Source organism: Anarhichas minor, unplaced genomic scaffold, assembly GCF_050575085.1.
Source record: "Anarhichas minor isolate MPS153535 unplaced genomic scaffold, ASM5057508v1 ptg000007l, whole genome shotgun sequence".
Lineage (NCBI taxonomy): Eukaryota > Metazoa > Chordata > Actinopteri > Perciformes > Anarhichadidae > Anarhichas > Anarhichas minor.
In genome coordinates, this window is record NW_027466453.1 from 15,427,924 (window position 1) to 15,445,144 (window position 17,221).

Below are 17,221 nucleotides of genomic sequence, written 5' to 3' on the forward strand. Positions count from 1 at the left end.
GTCTGTAAAACGAGGAATAGTTAAAGTTGTCCTCATGAATCTGCACATCTAACTTGCGTTCATCCATTTTCCTTAAACTTCAAATAAAAGCACGGACATCAGTCTGATTGTTAATTACAGTGTAATAAACACTATCAACACTACAGAAAGTATACACCAGCTGTCCTGAACAGACCAGAAAGCATCGGACACAGAATGAATCATCAGTGAGTTAGACGAGACGTGCTGGAGCTTGACTTTGTTGATTGACTTAAGCTTGGAGCTCAATGACCGTGCCAGAGCAGTGCATTATAATGTACAATAAGACATTTCACTCGGATCAAATACTTTTAACTGAATAACAAATAACCAGATATTTATACGATGCACATAAACGGTAATCTTTGCAGTCACATAAATAATAATTGTATTACGATTATTATTCTCACAGGACACGGTGGTATATTATCTGCATTATCATGTGCGTAGTCATGAACGTTGTATTGGTCATATACTCTGAGGCTACATGCATACATATCTATATGCAACCCCACCTAAACTGATTTCCACTGCTACCCTGCTTATCATTTATTAACCTGATTTTGCCATTGTTTATAATATATATATATATATATATATATATTTTCTCACACACACACACACACACACAGTTTTATCTCATTTTATCTGCTCTTTATACCATAACAATAATATAGTAAACAATGATATTAAGCATATGGTGGCAATACAACACATGCAACAACAGATCCACTGCCGGATGTTCTGGGGAGGTGAGTTGTTGTCAACGACTGATACTCTGTTCCTAATCGTCCTGCTGGCATTTTGGTCCACATAGTCATTGAAATCCACGACAACATCAGCTTGGTTTCGAGAACCTCGAGGAACGTTGGTCTCTCTTGCCGCAGTATCATTCAAATCGCTTCTTCTGTTTTTTGGTCTGTTGTTGGGACGGTGGAAGGAGGACTTCTCCTGGATCACAATAAACAACAGCAGTCCAAGGCAAGCAAGGTCACCCCATGTGTTTCTGATGTCGGGAATATTAGCGTTGCTTCTGAAGTTGTTTCTGAGTTGCAACAGTTGCTGTTGGTTTTGTCTAACAGAAAACTGTCTGATCTGTCTCAAGAGGTTAGTAGTGATCATGTAGGTATGATCTGGATCATACGGTGTCCCCTGATTTTCAGAAGTGTCATAATGCTGTGTGATATAAACTTGGTCTATACTCTGCAAAGCTCTACGTCCTGTGTTCTGCTCCCTGACACGGATTATGATCCTGTCCCTGTTACTTCCCACATACTCTGTTGCTGGGGGACGGACAACATAATCAGGAAGTGGCATGGATGTTCCTTGATAGAGATTGCCAATAGTGTAGTACTGGTATACATTTCCCTGAGGCAGTGGGTCCAACAGCCCCTCATAGTTACCATAATGATGTGAGCCATAATCTCCTCCGTTTGGGTCAAAGGTCAGCGATATGATATAGTTATTGTCGATGTTCACTGTGTTGGCAAACCAGTGAAGCAGCACAAGACTGTGTTTGGGCACAGATTGACCAAAGTTGATTTTCTTCAAATCGTTGATTGAATCAATCTTTGTCTGCACAGCCGACACAGAGGTCAGCACAAGGAGCAGAGCTACACAGCAGATCATGACTCTTCCTGTTTTCTCCATCATCCTGTAGAGATATTTAAAATGTATTTCTTACATTAATCATCCATACTGTACATTCTTAATCTATAACATATATTTTTAACTAGAGATGCATCAAATTACTATTTCATGAATTTTAAATCTATTTATTAGTTTTCATTCTAATGAATAGCTCACTCTAACACCTAATGGATAGGATGACAATTAACGCTCTGTAGTGATAGTAACATAGCTTGAGGTTAATTCTTCCCCAGTCACGGGGAATAGTGCCGCAGTAAATACTTAAACCAGTGTTCAGAAAAAAAGGAAAGCTCACCTTAGTCTGTCTGCTGCCGTTAGGTTTCTGATCTCTGTGTTTGTGAGAGCCTGTTCAACTCCTCCTAGGTTTTGTTTCCCTGAAAATGAAACCGAAAGAACAAGCGTCGCAGAGTAGGTTTCATAAAACAGCTTTTTTTTTCTTTCATTTTTTCTTTCTTTCTTTTATGAAACCAGCCTGTGCATGTCCAGTTCGACCGTGAGACTGCAGAGGGACGGACTATGAGATTTGTAGTACTTCCTGGCTTATTATTAGCAGCATTCACTTATTACAGATCCATTTCAATTTACACGCGTTTCATGACTGCACATTTAGGTGTTTTGCTGCTCTTTTTCTTTATTCAAATGTTCATAATAGCGTTGTTGTAATTTACATTGGAGGTCACTGCAATAAATGAACACAGAATGAATTTTAAGATGAGATTTAAGTGCATGGTCAAGTGTTTCTTTCATTCTTTATTGAAATGAATGAAACACAAGTCATTTTTCCTTGTGAGAATAACCTTTTTTTATATATGAATTATTTTTTTGGTGTTTTTATGCATTTAGTTGATGGTACAGCCGAAGATAGACACTAAAGCGGGAAAGAGAGGTGACGACATGCAGCGAAGGGATGTGTGTCAGAGTTAAACTTGTGCCACTGCTCAGGTCTGCTCTACCAGGTGAGCTAACAAGGTGTGAGAGTTTCTTGATAGAGATTGCCAACAGTGTGGTACTGCTATCTGACATTTCCCCGAGGCAGTGGGTCCAACAGCCTCTCAAAGTTACCATAATAATGTGAGAGCCATAATCTCCTCCGCTTGGGTCAAAGGTCAGCGATGTATCGTTATTGTCGATGTCCACTGTGTTGGCAAACCAGTGAAGGAGCACAAGACTGTTTAGGCACAGATTGACCAAAGTTGATTTTATTTTAATATCGTTGATTGAATCAATCTTTGTCTGCACAGACGACACAGAGGTCAGCACAAGGAACAGAGCTACATTTAACATTTAACAAATCGGATGATAATTACAAGTGTGTCTGAAAACAATAAAGACAGGCGGCCATATTAACATTGAAACAGGTTTTGTTTGTTGTCATCATTCCTCCTGCTCATACCGATAAGTAAGAGGTAGGCCAGTATGAGGAAGTTATACACGTTCCTCATTCTGTGCAAAAAACTCTTTGTAAACTGAAATTAATTGGACTTCAGCAGCCTGAGTTAATCAAAACAAGTGAATATCTTCCAAAGTTAGTCTATTTAGTTTGTGTTTCAGTATACAGCGTTTCCTTGTTGAGCTGTGGTGGAGGGATATTAATATAAAGAGGAAAGAACACTCTCAAAGTAGAATTGAGTTGAATGCTCCACCAGTCATGTGGGATAGTGCCGCGGTAAATACGTAAAACAAAACTAGCAGTCATAGAATAAAGAGGGCTCACCTGCGTCTGTCTGCTGCCGTTGGTGTTCTGATCTGATTGTGTGAGAGCATGTTCAGCTGCTGTTAGATTACTGGTTTCCTACGAATGAAACTGGGGAATCAAGTGTTGCTTCTGTTTACAGGAAGTTTCATGTTACAGCTGATCTGGATTTGGATCTTAGAAAAAGTAGTACTCCCTTTCATTTCTGTGTTTGCTATTATCAGTCATGTGGCAGTGGGAATGCAAGAAGCAGACTGTTTTTATTCAGTGTTTAGAGGATTGATTGTGATGTTATGGGTTAAGACCACTCGGTCACCAGCACATTTTATCTGATTTGTCCAATATTTTCCCGTCCACAAAGGCTGTTTTCTTCCTCTTTTAAGAGTTTAAATACAAATTCTGGTGCACAATAATTAAAACTTTTTTTTAGACATTTAAGATTATTACTACATCACAATATTCCAGTTCAACAATTGGCAACATAGGCAGTAGTTGTACCACTACTATTTTGTTCTTCAAAACTGATGCCAGCAGATCTCAATAGTCTGCGGAAAGTTCTCTCTCTGGTGTGATTGTCTGTAGAACGAGGAATAGTTAAAGTTGTCCTCATGAATCTGCACATCTAACTTGCGTTCATCCATTTTCCTTAAACTTCAAATAAAAGCACGGACATCAGTCTGATTGTTAATTACAGTGTAATAAACACTGTCAACACTACAGAAAGTATACACCAGCTGTCCTGAACAGACCAGAAATCCTTTTATTTATGTTTTATTTATCAGTGCAATACATTCGCTTCATCACTGTCGGACACAGAATGAATCATCAGTGAGTTAGACGAGACGTGCTGGAGCTTGACTTTGTTGATTGACTTAAGCTTGGAGCTCAATGACCGTGCCAGAGCAGTGCATTATAATGTACAATAAGACATTTCACTCGGATCAAATACTTTTAACTGAATAACAAATAACCAGATATTTACACGATGCACATGAACGGTAATCTTTGCAGTCACATAAATAATAATTGTATTACAATTATTATTCTCACAACTGACTCACAGGACACGGTGGGATATTAACTGCATTATCATGTGCGTAGTCATGAACGTTGTATTGGTCATATACTCTAAAGCTACATGCATACATATCTATATGCAACCCCACCTAAACTGATTTCCACTGCTACCCTGCTTATCATTTATTAACCTGATTTTGCCATTGTTTATATTTTGGATTTACTCCTTTCTTTAAACTTGATTGTAATCTTAGACTTTAATATTTACACTCTTTATATTTCCACTCTTTCCACTTTGTATTGCAACTGCTGCACAGCAATTTCCTTTGCAATATATACAGTTTTATCTCATTTTAGCTTCCCTTTATACCATAACAATAATATAGTAAACAATGAAATCAAGCATATGGTGGCAATACAACAAATGCAACAAATACAACAGAACCGCCGCCGGATGTTGTTCTGGGGAGGTGAGTTGTTGTAACCGCCTGATTCTCTGTTACTAATCGTCCTGCTGGCATTTTGGTCCTCATAGTCTTCTAACGGCACTTGATCATAACCTTGGTTTCGTGAACCTCGAGGAGCGTTGGTCTCTCTTGCCGCAGTATCATCCAAATCGCTTCTTCTGTTTTTTGGTCTGTTGTTGGGACGGTGGAAGGAGGACTTCTCCTGGATCACAATAAACAACAGCAGTCCAAGGCAAGCAAGGTCACCCCATGTGTTTCTGATGTCGGAAACATCAGCGTTGCTTCTGAAGTTGTTTCTGAGTTGCAACAGTTGCTGTGGGTTTTGTCCAACAGAAAACTCTCTGATCTGTCTCAAGAGGTTAGTAGTGATCATGTAGGTATGATCTGGATCATACGGTGTCCCCTGATTTTCAGAAGTGTCATAATGCTGTGTGATATAAACTTGGTCTATACTCTGCAAAGCTCTACGTCCTGTGTTCTGCCCCCTGACACGGATTATGATCCTGTCCCTGTTCCTTCCCACATACTCTGTTGCTGGGGGACGGACAACATAATCAGGAAGTGGCATGGATGTTTGTTGATTGAGATTGCCAATAGTGTAGTACCGGTATACATTTCCCCGAGGCAGTGGGTCCAACAGCTCCTCATAGTTACCATAATGATGTGAGCCATAATCTCCTCCGTTTGGGTCAAAGGTCAGCGATATGATATAGTTATTGTCGATGTCCACTGTGTTGGCAAACCAGTGAAGCAGCACAAGACTGTGTTTAGGCACAGATTGACCAAAGTTGATTTTCTTCAAAGCATTGATTGAATCAAGATCTCTCTGCACAGCCGACACAGAGGTCAGCACAAGGAGCAGAGCTACACAGCAGATCATGACTCTTCCTGTCTTCTTCATCATCCTGTAGAGATATTTAAAGTTATTTCTCCCATTATTCAAACATACTGTACATGATCAACCTCAATGTATTTGTAGCCAGAGATTCATCTAATGGATATTTTCATGATTTGATTAATCTATACTTTCTCTTTTCTTTGTTGAATATCTCACACTAAGGCCTCACCAACTGATAGGATGACAATTTTTCAAGTGTCTCAAAACAATAGTCAGACGGCCATATGAACGTTGAAACAGGTTTTGCTTGTTATCATTCCTCCTGCTTTTACTGACTAGTAAGAGGTAGGCCAGAATGAGGAAGTAATACACATTCCTTATTCTGTGCAAAATTAATTCATTTCAGATAAACTTAGACTTCAGCAGTGTGAGTTAATCAAATCAAGTATTTTCCAAAGTTACTGTCTCTATAACAAATTCCCTTTTGAGAACGCTCACAAAGAAGAACTGAGTTAAATGCTTCACCAGTCATGTTGCATAGTGCGAGGTTAGATAATAAAAACAAAACCTGGTCATATTTAAAGAGGGCTCACCTACATTTGTCTGCTGTCGTTTTCTGATCCCTGTGATTGTGTGAGAGCCTGTTCAACTCCTCCTGGTTACTGTGTCCTGCAAATGAAACTGTGAAATCAAGTGTTGCTTGTGGTTACAGGAAGTTGCATCATACAGCTGTTTTGGATTCAAGAATATAATACTATGTAACAAAACTAGTAATCAGAAAATAAGAGAACTCACCTGCGTTTGTTTGCTGCCGTCAGGTATCTGATCTGTGTTTTTGTGAGAGTAGGCGTGACATCTTCTAGGTCACCGCTTCTCTGTAAATGAAACTGACTAAACGAGCTTTGCTGGTGGTAACAAGAAGTCTAATAAGTTTGATTACTTCCTTCTTCCTTTATTGTATTAAAATAAAAACACTCACATCATTGTGATAGTTAATTATAGTTTAATAAACACAAAACCATAGATGAAATAAACCCTTTTTTTACAAGCTAAAACATTATCGATCACAGCTGTCGTTAACACACCATAGAGCCTTTCACCGATCAGTTTCATTCATCCATCAGAGCAATTTACATTCTCTGTATCTGTATTAGTTAGAACAATCGAGGAATCATCAGTGAGTCATTACTATTAGATTATACATGCTGGAGCACGACAGTGTTGCCTGAATGGATCCTGAAGCTTAATGACGATGCCAGAGCAGTGCATTATGATATACAATAAAAGACCTGGATCTGGATTTGGATCTTCTGTATTCAAGAAAAGAAAAAGTAGTACTCCCTTTCATTTCTGTGTTTGCTATTATCAGTCATGTGGCAGTGGGAATGCAAGAAGCAGACTGTTTTTATTCAGTGTTTAGAGGATTGATTGTGATGTTGTGGGTTAAGACCACTCGGTCACCAGCACATTTTATGATTTGTCCAATATTTTCCCGTCCACAAAGGCTGTTTTCTTCCTCTTTTAGCAGTTTAAATACAAATTCTGGTGCACAATAATTAAAACTTTTTTTTAGACATTTAAGATTATTACTACATTACAATATTCCAGTTCAACAATTGGCAACATAGGCAGTAGTTGTACCACTTCTATTTTGTTCTTCAAAACTGATGCCAGCAGATCTCAATAGTCTGCGGAAAGTTCTCTCTCTGGTGTGATTGTCTGTAGAACGAGGAATAGTTAAAGTTGTCCTCATGAATCTGCACATCTAACTTGCGTTCATCCATTTTCCTTGAACTTAAAATAAAAACACGGACATCAGTCTGATTGTTAATTACAGTGTAATAAACACTATCAACACAAAAGAAAGTATACACAAGCTGTCCTGAACAGACCATAAATCCTTTTATTCATGTTTTATTTATCAGTGCAATACATTCGCTTCATCACTGTCGGACACAGAATGAATCATCAGTGAGTTAGACGAGACGTGCTGGAGCTTGACTTTGTTGACTGACTTAAGCTTGGAGCTCAATGACCGTGCCAGAGCAGTGCATTATAATGTACAATAAGACATTTCACTCTGATCAAATACTTTTAACTGAATAACAAATAACCAGATATTTACACGATGCACATAAACGGTAATCTTTGCAGTCACATAAATAATAATTGTATTACAATTATTATTCTCACAACTGACTCACAGGACACGGTGGGATATTAACTGCATTATCATGGGCGTAGTCATGAACGTTGTATTGGTCATATACTCTAAAGCAGGGGTCGGCAACCTGCGGCTCTTTAGCCTCTCTGTTGCGGCTCCCTGAGGTCCCCAACTGGCGCACCGGATCCGGACCCAGGAACTAAAAAACGATGAGATAATTCGGAATTATACATATTAGGCACCGAGTTTAAACTTTAACCGGCGCCTCTTATTCAGCCGTTACGGCACTTGTTCGGCGGTGCAGGAAACACACCGACCAATGCATTGCAAATCACATCACGTGATGCAGCTCAGCCAATCACATTTGGGTATTCTGACAAGTTTCCTGATTCGAGCGAGGTTTACACACACGTGACACACGGGGCTGAGACGAGGAAATAGAAAGAAGAGCAGGAAATTGCGCTAATCGAAGAAGTTATCTCACATGACGTTCTCCAGAAAGAGAAATGTGTTCAGAGAGAATATAATTTATCAGCAAGAATGAACAGAATCTTATGTTAATTATTCCCACAGGCAGTTAAATCCTCTACCCCTGTCAAGCGCCTTTCCCTGCAGGTGGCTAATCATGATTTTCAGACCCACGCCCTCTGTAAACTATCAATGGATAAATCCAAAAAAAAAAAAGTCACGGAGGAAAATAGAGAGTTTAATTCTGCGTGGACGTATTCATTTGCTTTCACTGCCAACGATGCTGGCTTACCTGTATGCTTCCTGAACGAGCACACAGCATTTGCTGAAAAGTGTCACGCTGGAGATGAGCGACAAAGAGCGATTTCTCAGCTGCTGCAGAAAACTCTCCTCTTCATAAGAGTTTGATATTGTTATATCAGGTAAAATTGCAAAAAAATGTCAAGAATTGTCTTTATTCTTGTTCTATATTTTCATAAATACAACAAACTATAGTTTTTGTATATATAACTATATATACAACTTTATAAGCTGTGATATCAAATAGCTTTTGCGGCTCCAGACAAATTTTATTTGGTGGAAAATAGGGCAAAATGGCTCTTTGGATAGAAAAGGTTGCCGACCCCTGCTCTAAAGCTACATGCATACATATCTATATGCAACCCCACCTAAACTGATTTCCACTGCTACCCTGCTTATCATTTATTAACCTGATTTTGCCATTGTTTATATTTTGGATTTACTCCTTTCTTTAAACTTGATTGTTATCTTAGACTTTAATATTTACACTCTTTATATTTACACTCTTTATATTTACACTCTTTCCACTTTGTATTGCAACTGCTGCACAGCAATTTCCCTTGCAATATATACAGTTTTATCTCATTTTATCTGCTTTTTATACCATAACAATAATATAGTAAACAATGATATTAAGCATATGGTGGCAATACAACAAATGCAACAACAGATCCACTGCCGGATGTTCTGGGGAGGTGAGTTGTTGTCAACGACTGATACTCTGTTCCTAATCGTCCTGCTGGCATTTTGGTCCTCATAGTCATTGAAATCCACGACAACATGAGCTTGGTTTCGAAAACCTCGAGGAACGTTGGTCTCTCTTGCCGCAGTATCATTCAAATCACTTCTTCTTTTTTTTGGTCTGTTGTTGGGACGGTGGAAGGACGACTTCTCCTGGATCACAATAAACAACAGCAGTCCAAGGCAAGCAAGGTCACCCCATGTGTCTCTGATGTGGAAAGCATCAGAGACGCATGCGTTGCTCCTGAAGTTGTTTCTGAGTTGCCACAGTTGCTGTGGGTTTTGTCCAACACAAAACTGTCTGATCTGTCTCAAGAGGTTAGTAGTGATCATGTAGGTATGATCTGGATCATACGGTGTCCCCAGATTTTCAGAAGGGTCATAATGCTGTGTGATATAAACTTGGTCTATACTCTGCAAAGCTCTACGTCCTGTGTTCTGCCCCCTGACACGGATTATGATCCTGTCCCTGTTACTTCCCTCATACTCTGTTGCTGGGGGACGGACAACATAATCAGGAAGTGGCATGGATGTTCCTTGATAGAGATTGCCAATAGTGTAGTACTGGTATACATTTCCCTGAGGCAGTGGGTCCAACAGCCCCTCATAGTTACCATAATGATGTGAGCCATAATCTCCTCCGTTTGGGTCAAAGGTCAGCGATATGATATCGTTATTGTCGATGTCCACTGTGTTGGCAAACCAGTGAAGCAGCACAAGACTGTGTTTGGGCACAGATTGACCGAAGTTGATTTTCTTCAAAGCATTGATTGAATCAATCTTTGTCTGCACAGCCGACACAGAGTTCAGCACAAGGAGCAGAGCTACACAGCAGATCATGACTCTTCCTGTCTTCTCCATCATCCTGTGGAGATATTTAAAAATGTATTGCTTACAATAATCATCCTTGCATTACATTCTCAATCTATACTATATATTTTTAACTAGTGATGCATCAAATTATTATTTTCATGATTTGATCAGTAAGAATCCGGTTAGTATTACGAAGGAATACATCGTCCTCATTCAAATGTATTTGTAAGTTTATCTGATGTTTGTGAGGCTTCATGTTGCAATAGAAAGCGTTTCCTTGTTGAGTTGCGATGGAGCGATGGTAACATAGAGAGAACAAAACACACACAAAAAACACTTTGTGTGGAATAATTCTACGGCAAATACTAATTAAACAAAACTTGCGTTCAGAAAATAAGAGAACTCACCTGAGTAAGTCTGCTGCCGTCGGGTATCTGATCTCTGTTTGTGTGATAGTAGGAGTAACTCCTCCTGGTCACTGCTTCGCTGTAAATGAAACTGGTGGTTTTTAGAGGAACGATTGTGTAAAGTCTGTGAGTCAGCTGGTGATTTTTTGAGCAGGGTTAGAACAGGAAGTAGCTTCTGCAGATCTATACTTGATAGTGTCCTTTGGACTGCATGGTGAGGCTGCCTGGGTTATTATTGGCTAGTATTCAATTATCACGGATCAAGTTGCAGTACATGCACATTTTATATGCTGATTATGTATGTTTTGCCATTTTCTTTATTCAAACTTTCATTGTAGTGTTTTAAATGACATTGAAGGTCACTGTTCAATATGCTCATCTTATATTTACCTTGAATGTTTTCAGTAAAGTGTCCTAACTTGTATCTGTGTCACAACCTTTGATCACCGAACATGAGGGATCATTGCCTGAAAGTGGAGTGAAATATTGTCAGGTATATACTTGTCAGATTTTTATTGTTTGTACTATTTCATGTCATCTGCCTCAAAAATGTGTTAAATTTGGCATATTGCCTTTATTGGACAGTACACAGTATAGTTTGTGGGTTAAGAATCAAGGATGACCTGCAACAAAACATCCCCGTCTGGATTCGAACCAATGATGCGGTGGTTTTAGAGCACTTGATCAACAAAACACCATTTAAAAACAATTTATTTATTTATCAGTTTATATTGATTTATCCAGTATTCCCATCAATAAGGGGTGAAACTTTTCTTTAAAACCATGTTTTCAAGACATTTGACAATTCTTCATAAAATCTTTTCTCGCTGGATTAATGTCCCCTGTGGAATACATTCGATTTGTTATTAATACAACTCAACTGCTCCCAACTAACTCACGGGACATAAAGGGACATACAATGGAATATGTTGGTCTTAATAATAAACGTTCTGTTCTAACCGTGTACTCTTAGATTACCTATTGTTACGACCCAGCTTGTTTAAGGAAAATGAAGTTTCATAAAAGCTGATGTTTTAAGGTTTACAAAGTTATACTCCTGGACCATCAACTGGGAGGGTCTCTACATACGCAATGTACCTGAAAGGCATCTCTCACACACACACACACACACACACACACACACACACACACACACACACACACACACACACACACACACACACACAAACCAAGGCCAGAACACCTAATCATTATCCTTAAACTTTAATATTTGCAACTGTTGCACTGAAAAGTTTTATCTTCTCCTATACATAAACATAAAAAATATATATAAAACACAATATGATTGTGAGACATATGAGAATACAACAGAACTTCCTCATGGTCTGAGCTACTGAGTCAATGCCTGATTCTCTGTTCCCAGTCGTCCCGTTGGCTTCGTGGTCCTCATTGACGTCCACTAGAACATAATCTTGGTTGCGGAAATCTCTAGAAACGTTGCTGTCGGAAGCATCATTGTCCCGAAGTTTTTGTCTTTTATCATGTTGGTTGTTGCGTCGGTTAGAGGAGGACTTCTCCTGGATCACAATATATAACAGCAGTCCAAGGCCAGCAAGGTTGGCACCCCATGTGTTTCTGATGTGGAAAACATCAGCGTTGCTTCCGAAGTTGTTTCTGAGTTGCAACAGTTGCTGTGGGTTTTGTCCAACAGAAAATTCTCTGATCTGTCTCAAGAGGTTAGTAGTGATCCTGTAGGTATGATCTGGATCATAATCTGTCCCCAGACCGTCATAAATGTCATAATGCTGTGTGATATAAACTTGGTCTATCCTCTGCAAAGCTCTACGTCCTGTGTTCTGCTCCCTGACACGAATTATGATCCTGTCCCTGTTTCCTCCCTCATACTCTGTTTGGGGATGGACAACATAACGAGGAAGTGGCATGAATGTTTCTTGATAGAGATTGCCAACAGTGTAGTACTGGTATACATTTCCCCGAGGCAAGTCGTCCAACAGCTCCTCAGAGTTGTGATAATAATGTGAGCCATAATCTTCTCTGTTAGGGTCAAAGGTTAATCATATGACGTTATTGTTGTCGATGTCCACTGCGTTGGCAAACCAGTAGAGCAGCACAAGACTGTTTGGGCACAGATTGACCAAAGTTGATTTTCTTCAAATCATCGATTGAATCAAGATCTCTCTGCACAGCCGACACAGAGGTCAGCACAAGGAGCAGAGCTACACAGCAGATCATGACTCTTCCTGTCTTCTCCATCATCCTGTAGAGATATTTAAAAAGTTATTTCTCCCATTATCAAACATACTGTACATGATCAACCTCGATGTATTTGTAGCCAGAGATTCATCTAATGGCTATTTTCATGATTTGATTAATCTGTAATTTCTCTTTTCTTTGTTGAATATCTCACACTAAGGCCTCACCAACGGATAGGATGACAATTTTTCAAGTGTCTCAAAACAATAGTCAGACGGCCATATGAACGTTGAAACAGGTTTTGTTTGTTATCATTCCTCCTGCTTTTACTGACTAGTAAGAGGTAGGCCAGAATGAGGAAGTAATGCACATTCCTCATTCTGTGCAAAATAAATTAATTTCAGGTAAACTTACAAATATGAGATTTCAGCAGCGTGAGTTAATCAAATCAAGTATTTTCCAAAGTTACTGTCTATATACCAAATTCCATTTTGAGAACGCTCACAAAGAAGAACTGAGTTAAATGCTTCACCAGTCATGTTGCATAGTGCGAGGTTAGATAATAAAAACAAAGCGTGGTCATATTTAAAGAGGGCTCACCTACATTTGTCTGCTGTCGTTTTCTGATCCCTGTGATTGTGTGAGAGCCTGTTCAACTCCTTTTAGGTTACTGTGTCCTGCAAATGAAACTGTGAAATCAAGTGTTGCTTGTGGTTACAAGAAGTTGCATCATAGAGCTGTTTTGGATTCAAGAATATAATACTATGTAACAAAACTAGTAATTAGAAAATAAGAGAACTCACCTGCGTTTGTTTGCTGCCGTCAGGTATCTGATCTGTGTTTTTGTGAGAGTAGGAGTGACATCTTCTTGGTCACCGCTTCGCTGTAAATGAAACTGACTAAACGAGCTTTGCTGGTGGTAACAAGAAGTCTAACAAGTTTGATTACTTCCTTCTTCCTTTATTGTATTAAAATAAAAACACTCACATCATTGTGATTGTTAATTATAGTTTAATAAACACAAAACCATAGATCTCAATAGTCTGCTTAAAGTTCTCTCTCTGGTGTGATTGTCTGTAGAACGAGGAATAGTTAAAGTTGTCCTCATGAATCTGCACATCTAACTTGCGTTCGTCCATTTTCCTTAAACTTCAAATAAAAGCACGGACATCAGTCTGATTGTTAATTACAGTGTAATAAACACTGTCAACACTACAGAAAGTATACACCAGCTGTCCTGAACAGACCAGAAAGCCTTTTATTTGTGTTTTATTTATCAGTGCAATACATTCGCTTCATCACTGTCGGACACAGAATGAATCATCAGTGAGTTAGACGAGACGTGCTGGAGCTTGACTTTGTTGATTGACTTAAGCTTGGAGCTCAATGACCGTGCCAGAGCAGTGCATTATAATGTACAATTAGACATTTCACTCGGATCAAATACTTTTAACTGAATAACAAATAACCAGATATTTACACGATGCACATAAACGGTAATCTTTGCAGTCACATAAATAATAATAATTGTATTACCATTCTCACAACTGACTCACAGGACACGGTGGGATATTAACTGCATTATCATGTGCGTAGTCATGAACGTTTTATTGGTCATATACTCTAAAGCTACATGCATACATATCTATATGCAACCCCACCTAAACTGATTTCCACTGCTACCCTGCTTATCATTTATTAACCTGATTTTGCCATTGTTTATATTTTGGATTTACTCCTTTTTTTTTTTTACTTGATTGTAATCTTAGACTTTAATATTTACACTCTTTATATTTACACTCTTTCCACTTTGTATTGCAACTGCTGCACAGCAATTTCCTTTGCAATATATACAGTTTTATCTCATTTTAGCTTCCCTTTATAAGATACCATAACAATAATATAATAAACAATGCAATCAAGCATATGGTGGCAATACAACAAATGCAACAACAGATCCGCCGCCGGATGTTCTGGGGAGGTGAGTTGTTGTCAACGACTGATACTCTGTTCCTAATCGTCCTGCTGGCATTTTGGTCCACATAGTCATTGAAATCCACGACAACATCAGCTTGGTTTCGTGAACCTCGAGGAACGTTGGTCTCTCTTGCCGCAGTATCATTCAAATCACTTCTTCTGTTTTTTGGTCTGTTGTTGGGACGGTGGAAGGAGGACTTCTCCTGGATCACAATAAACAACAGCAGTCCAAGGCAAGCAAGGTCACCCCATGTGTTTCTGATGTCGGAAACATTAGCGTTGCTTCCGAAGTTGTTTCTGAGTTGCAACAGTTGCTGTTGGTTTTGTCCAACAGAAAACTGTCTGATCTGTCTCAAGAGGTTAGTAGTGATCATGTAGGTATGATCTGGATCATACGGTGTCCCCAGATTTTCAGAAGTGTCATAATGCTGTGTGATATAAACTTGGTCTATACTCTGCAAAGCTCTACGTCCTGTGTTCTGCCCCCTGACACGGATTATGATCCTGTCCCTGTTACTTCCCACATACTCTGTTTGGGGATGGACAACATAATCAGGAAGTGGCATGGATGTTCCTTGATAGAGATTGCCAATAGTGTAGTACTGGTATACATTTCCCTGAGGCAGTGGGTCCAACAGCCCCTCATAGTTACCATAATGATGTGAGCCATAATCTCCTCCGTTTGGGTCAAAGGTCAGCGATATGATATCGTTATTGTCGATGTCCACTGTGTTGGCAAACCAGTGAAGCAGCACAAGACTGTGTTTGGGCACAGATTGACCGAAGTTGATTTTCTTCAAATCGTTGATTGAATCAGTCTTTGTCTGCACAGCCGACACAGAGGTCAGCACAAGGAGCAGAGCTACACAGCAGATCATGACTCTTCCTGTCTTCTCCATCATCCTGTAGAGATATTTAAAAATGTATTGCTTACAATAATCATCCTTGCATTACATTCTCAATCTATACTATATATTAACTAGAGATGCATCAAATTATTATTTTCATGATTTGATCAGTAAGAATCCGGTTAGTATTACGAAGGAATACATCGTCCTCATTCAAATGTATTTGTAAGTTTATCTGATGTTTGTGAGGCTTCATGTTGCAATAGAAAGCGTTTCCTTGTTGAGTTGCAATGGTAACACAAAGAGAACAAAACACTCTCAAAAAACACTTTGTGTGGAATAATTCTACGGCAAATACTAATTAAACAAAACTTGCGTTCAGAAAATAAGAGAACTCACCTGAGTAAGTCTGCTGCCGTCAGGTATCTGATCTCTGTTTGTGTGATAGTAGGAGTAACTCCTCCTGGTCACCGCTTCCCTGTAAATCAAACTGTTGGTTTTTAGAGGAACGATTGTGTAAAGTCTGTGAGTCAGCTGGTGATTTTATGAGCAGGGTTAGAACAGGAAGTATCTTCTGCAGGTCTAGACTTGATAGTGTCCTTTGGACTGCATGGTGAGGCTGCCTGGGTTATTATTGGCTAGTATTCAATTATCACGGATCAAGTTGCAGTACATGCACATTTTATAGGCTGATTATGTATGTTTTGCTATTTTCTTTATTCAAACTTTCATTGTAGTGTTTTAAATGATATTGAAGGTCACTGTTCAATATGCTCATCTTATATTTACCTTGAATGTTTTCAGTAAAGTGTCCTAACTTGTATCTGTGTCACAACCTTTGATCACCGAACACGAGGGATCATTGCCTGAAAGTGGAGTGAAATATTGTCAGGTATATACTTGTCAGATTTTTATTGTTTGTACTATTTCATGTCATCTGCCTCAAAAATGTGTTAAATTTGGCATATTGCCTTTATTGGACTGTACACAGTATAGTTTGTGGGTTAAGAATCAAGGATGACCTGCAACAAAACATCCCCGTCTGGATTCGAACCAATGATGCGGTGGTTTTAGAGCACTTGATCAACAAAACACCATTTAAAAACAATTTATTTATTTATCAGTTTATATTGATTTATCCAGTATTCCCATCAATAAGGGGTGAAACATTTCTTTAAAACCATGTTTTCAAGACATTTGACAATTCTTCATAAAATCTTTTCTCGCTGGATTAATGTCCCCTGTGGAATACATTCGATTTGTTATTAATACAACTCAACTGCTCCCAACTAACTCACGGGACATAAAGGGACATACAATGGAATATGTTGGTCTTAATAATAAACGTTCTGTTCTAACCGTGTACTCTTAGATGACCTATTGTTACGACCCAGCTTGTTTAAGGAAAATGAAGTTTCATAAAAGCTGATGTTTTAAGGTTTACAAAGTTATACTCCTGGACCATCAACTGGGAGGGTCTCCACATACGCAATGTAACTGAAAGGCATCACACACACACACACACACACACACACACACACACACACACACACACACCAAGGCCAGAACACCTTATCATTATCCTTAAACTTTAATATTTGCAACTGTTGCACTGAAAAGTTTTATCTTCTCCTATACATAAAAA

The 17,221-nt window shown here is 38.9% G+C and overlaps 5 protein-coding genes across 5 annotated transcripts in view; 1 reads left to right on the plus strand and 4 right to left on the minus strand.

Moving 5' to 3' along the window:
* The window catches only part of LOC142944904 (septin-9-like), a 77,129-nt gene that overhangs the window by 19,369 nt on the left and 40,539 nt on the right, over positions 1 to 17,221 (plus strand). The gene's annotated exons all lie outside the window — the stretch shown is intronic.
* Positions 648 to 2,037, minus strand: LOC142944909 (uncharacterized). Its single transcript, XM_076086112.1, has 2 exons — positions 1,964 to 2,037; positions 648 to 1,672 (listed from the first exon to the last, which is right to left on the minus strand). The coding sequence occupies exon 2, from the start codon at positions 1,669 to 1,671 to the stop codon at positions 658 to 660; it is 1,014 nt and encodes a 337-aa protein (XP_075942227.1). The 5' UTR covers position 1,672; positions 1,964 to 2,037; the 3' UTR covers positions 648 to 657.
* LOC142944907 (uncharacterized) lies at positions 4,104 to 6,321 on the minus strand. The gene is made up of 2 exons (XM_076086110.1): positions 6,281 to 6,321; positions 4,104 to 5,750 (listed from the first exon to the last, which is right to left on the minus strand). Coding segments are annotated over exons 1-2 (1,026 nt in total). The 5' UTR covers positions 6,283 to 6,321; the 3' UTR covers positions 4,104 to 4,726.
* LOC142945210 (uncharacterized) lies at positions 7,535 to 10,220 on the minus strand. Its single transcript, XM_076086632.1, has one exon. The coding sequence runs from the start codon at positions 10,218 to 10,220 to the stop codon at positions 9,198 to 9,200; it is 1,023 nt and encodes a 340-aa protein (XP_075942747.1). The 3' UTR covers positions 7,535 to 9,197.
* Positions 13,930 to 15,627, minus strand: LOC142944910 (uncharacterized). Its single transcript, XM_076086113.1, has one exon. The coding sequence runs from the start codon at positions 15,625 to 15,627 to the stop codon at positions 14,620 to 14,622; it is 1,008 nt and encodes a 335-aa protein (XP_075942228.1). The 3' UTR covers positions 13,930 to 14,619.

What these genes read in the sequence shown, in the direction of transcription:
- LOC142944909 (XM_076086112.1), bottom strand. Translation starts at nt 1,671, where the DNA reads ATGATGGAGAAAACAGGAAGAGTCATGATCTGCTGTGTAGCTCTGCTC.
- LOC142945210 (XM_076086632.1), bottom strand. Translation starts at nt 10,220, where the DNA reads ATGATGGAGAAGACAGGAAGAGTCATGATCTGCTGTGTAGCTCTGCTC.
- LOC142944910 (XM_076086113.1), bottom strand. Translation starts at nt 15,627, where the DNA reads ATGGAGAAGACAGGAAGAGTCATGATCTGCTGTGTAGCTCTGCTCCTT.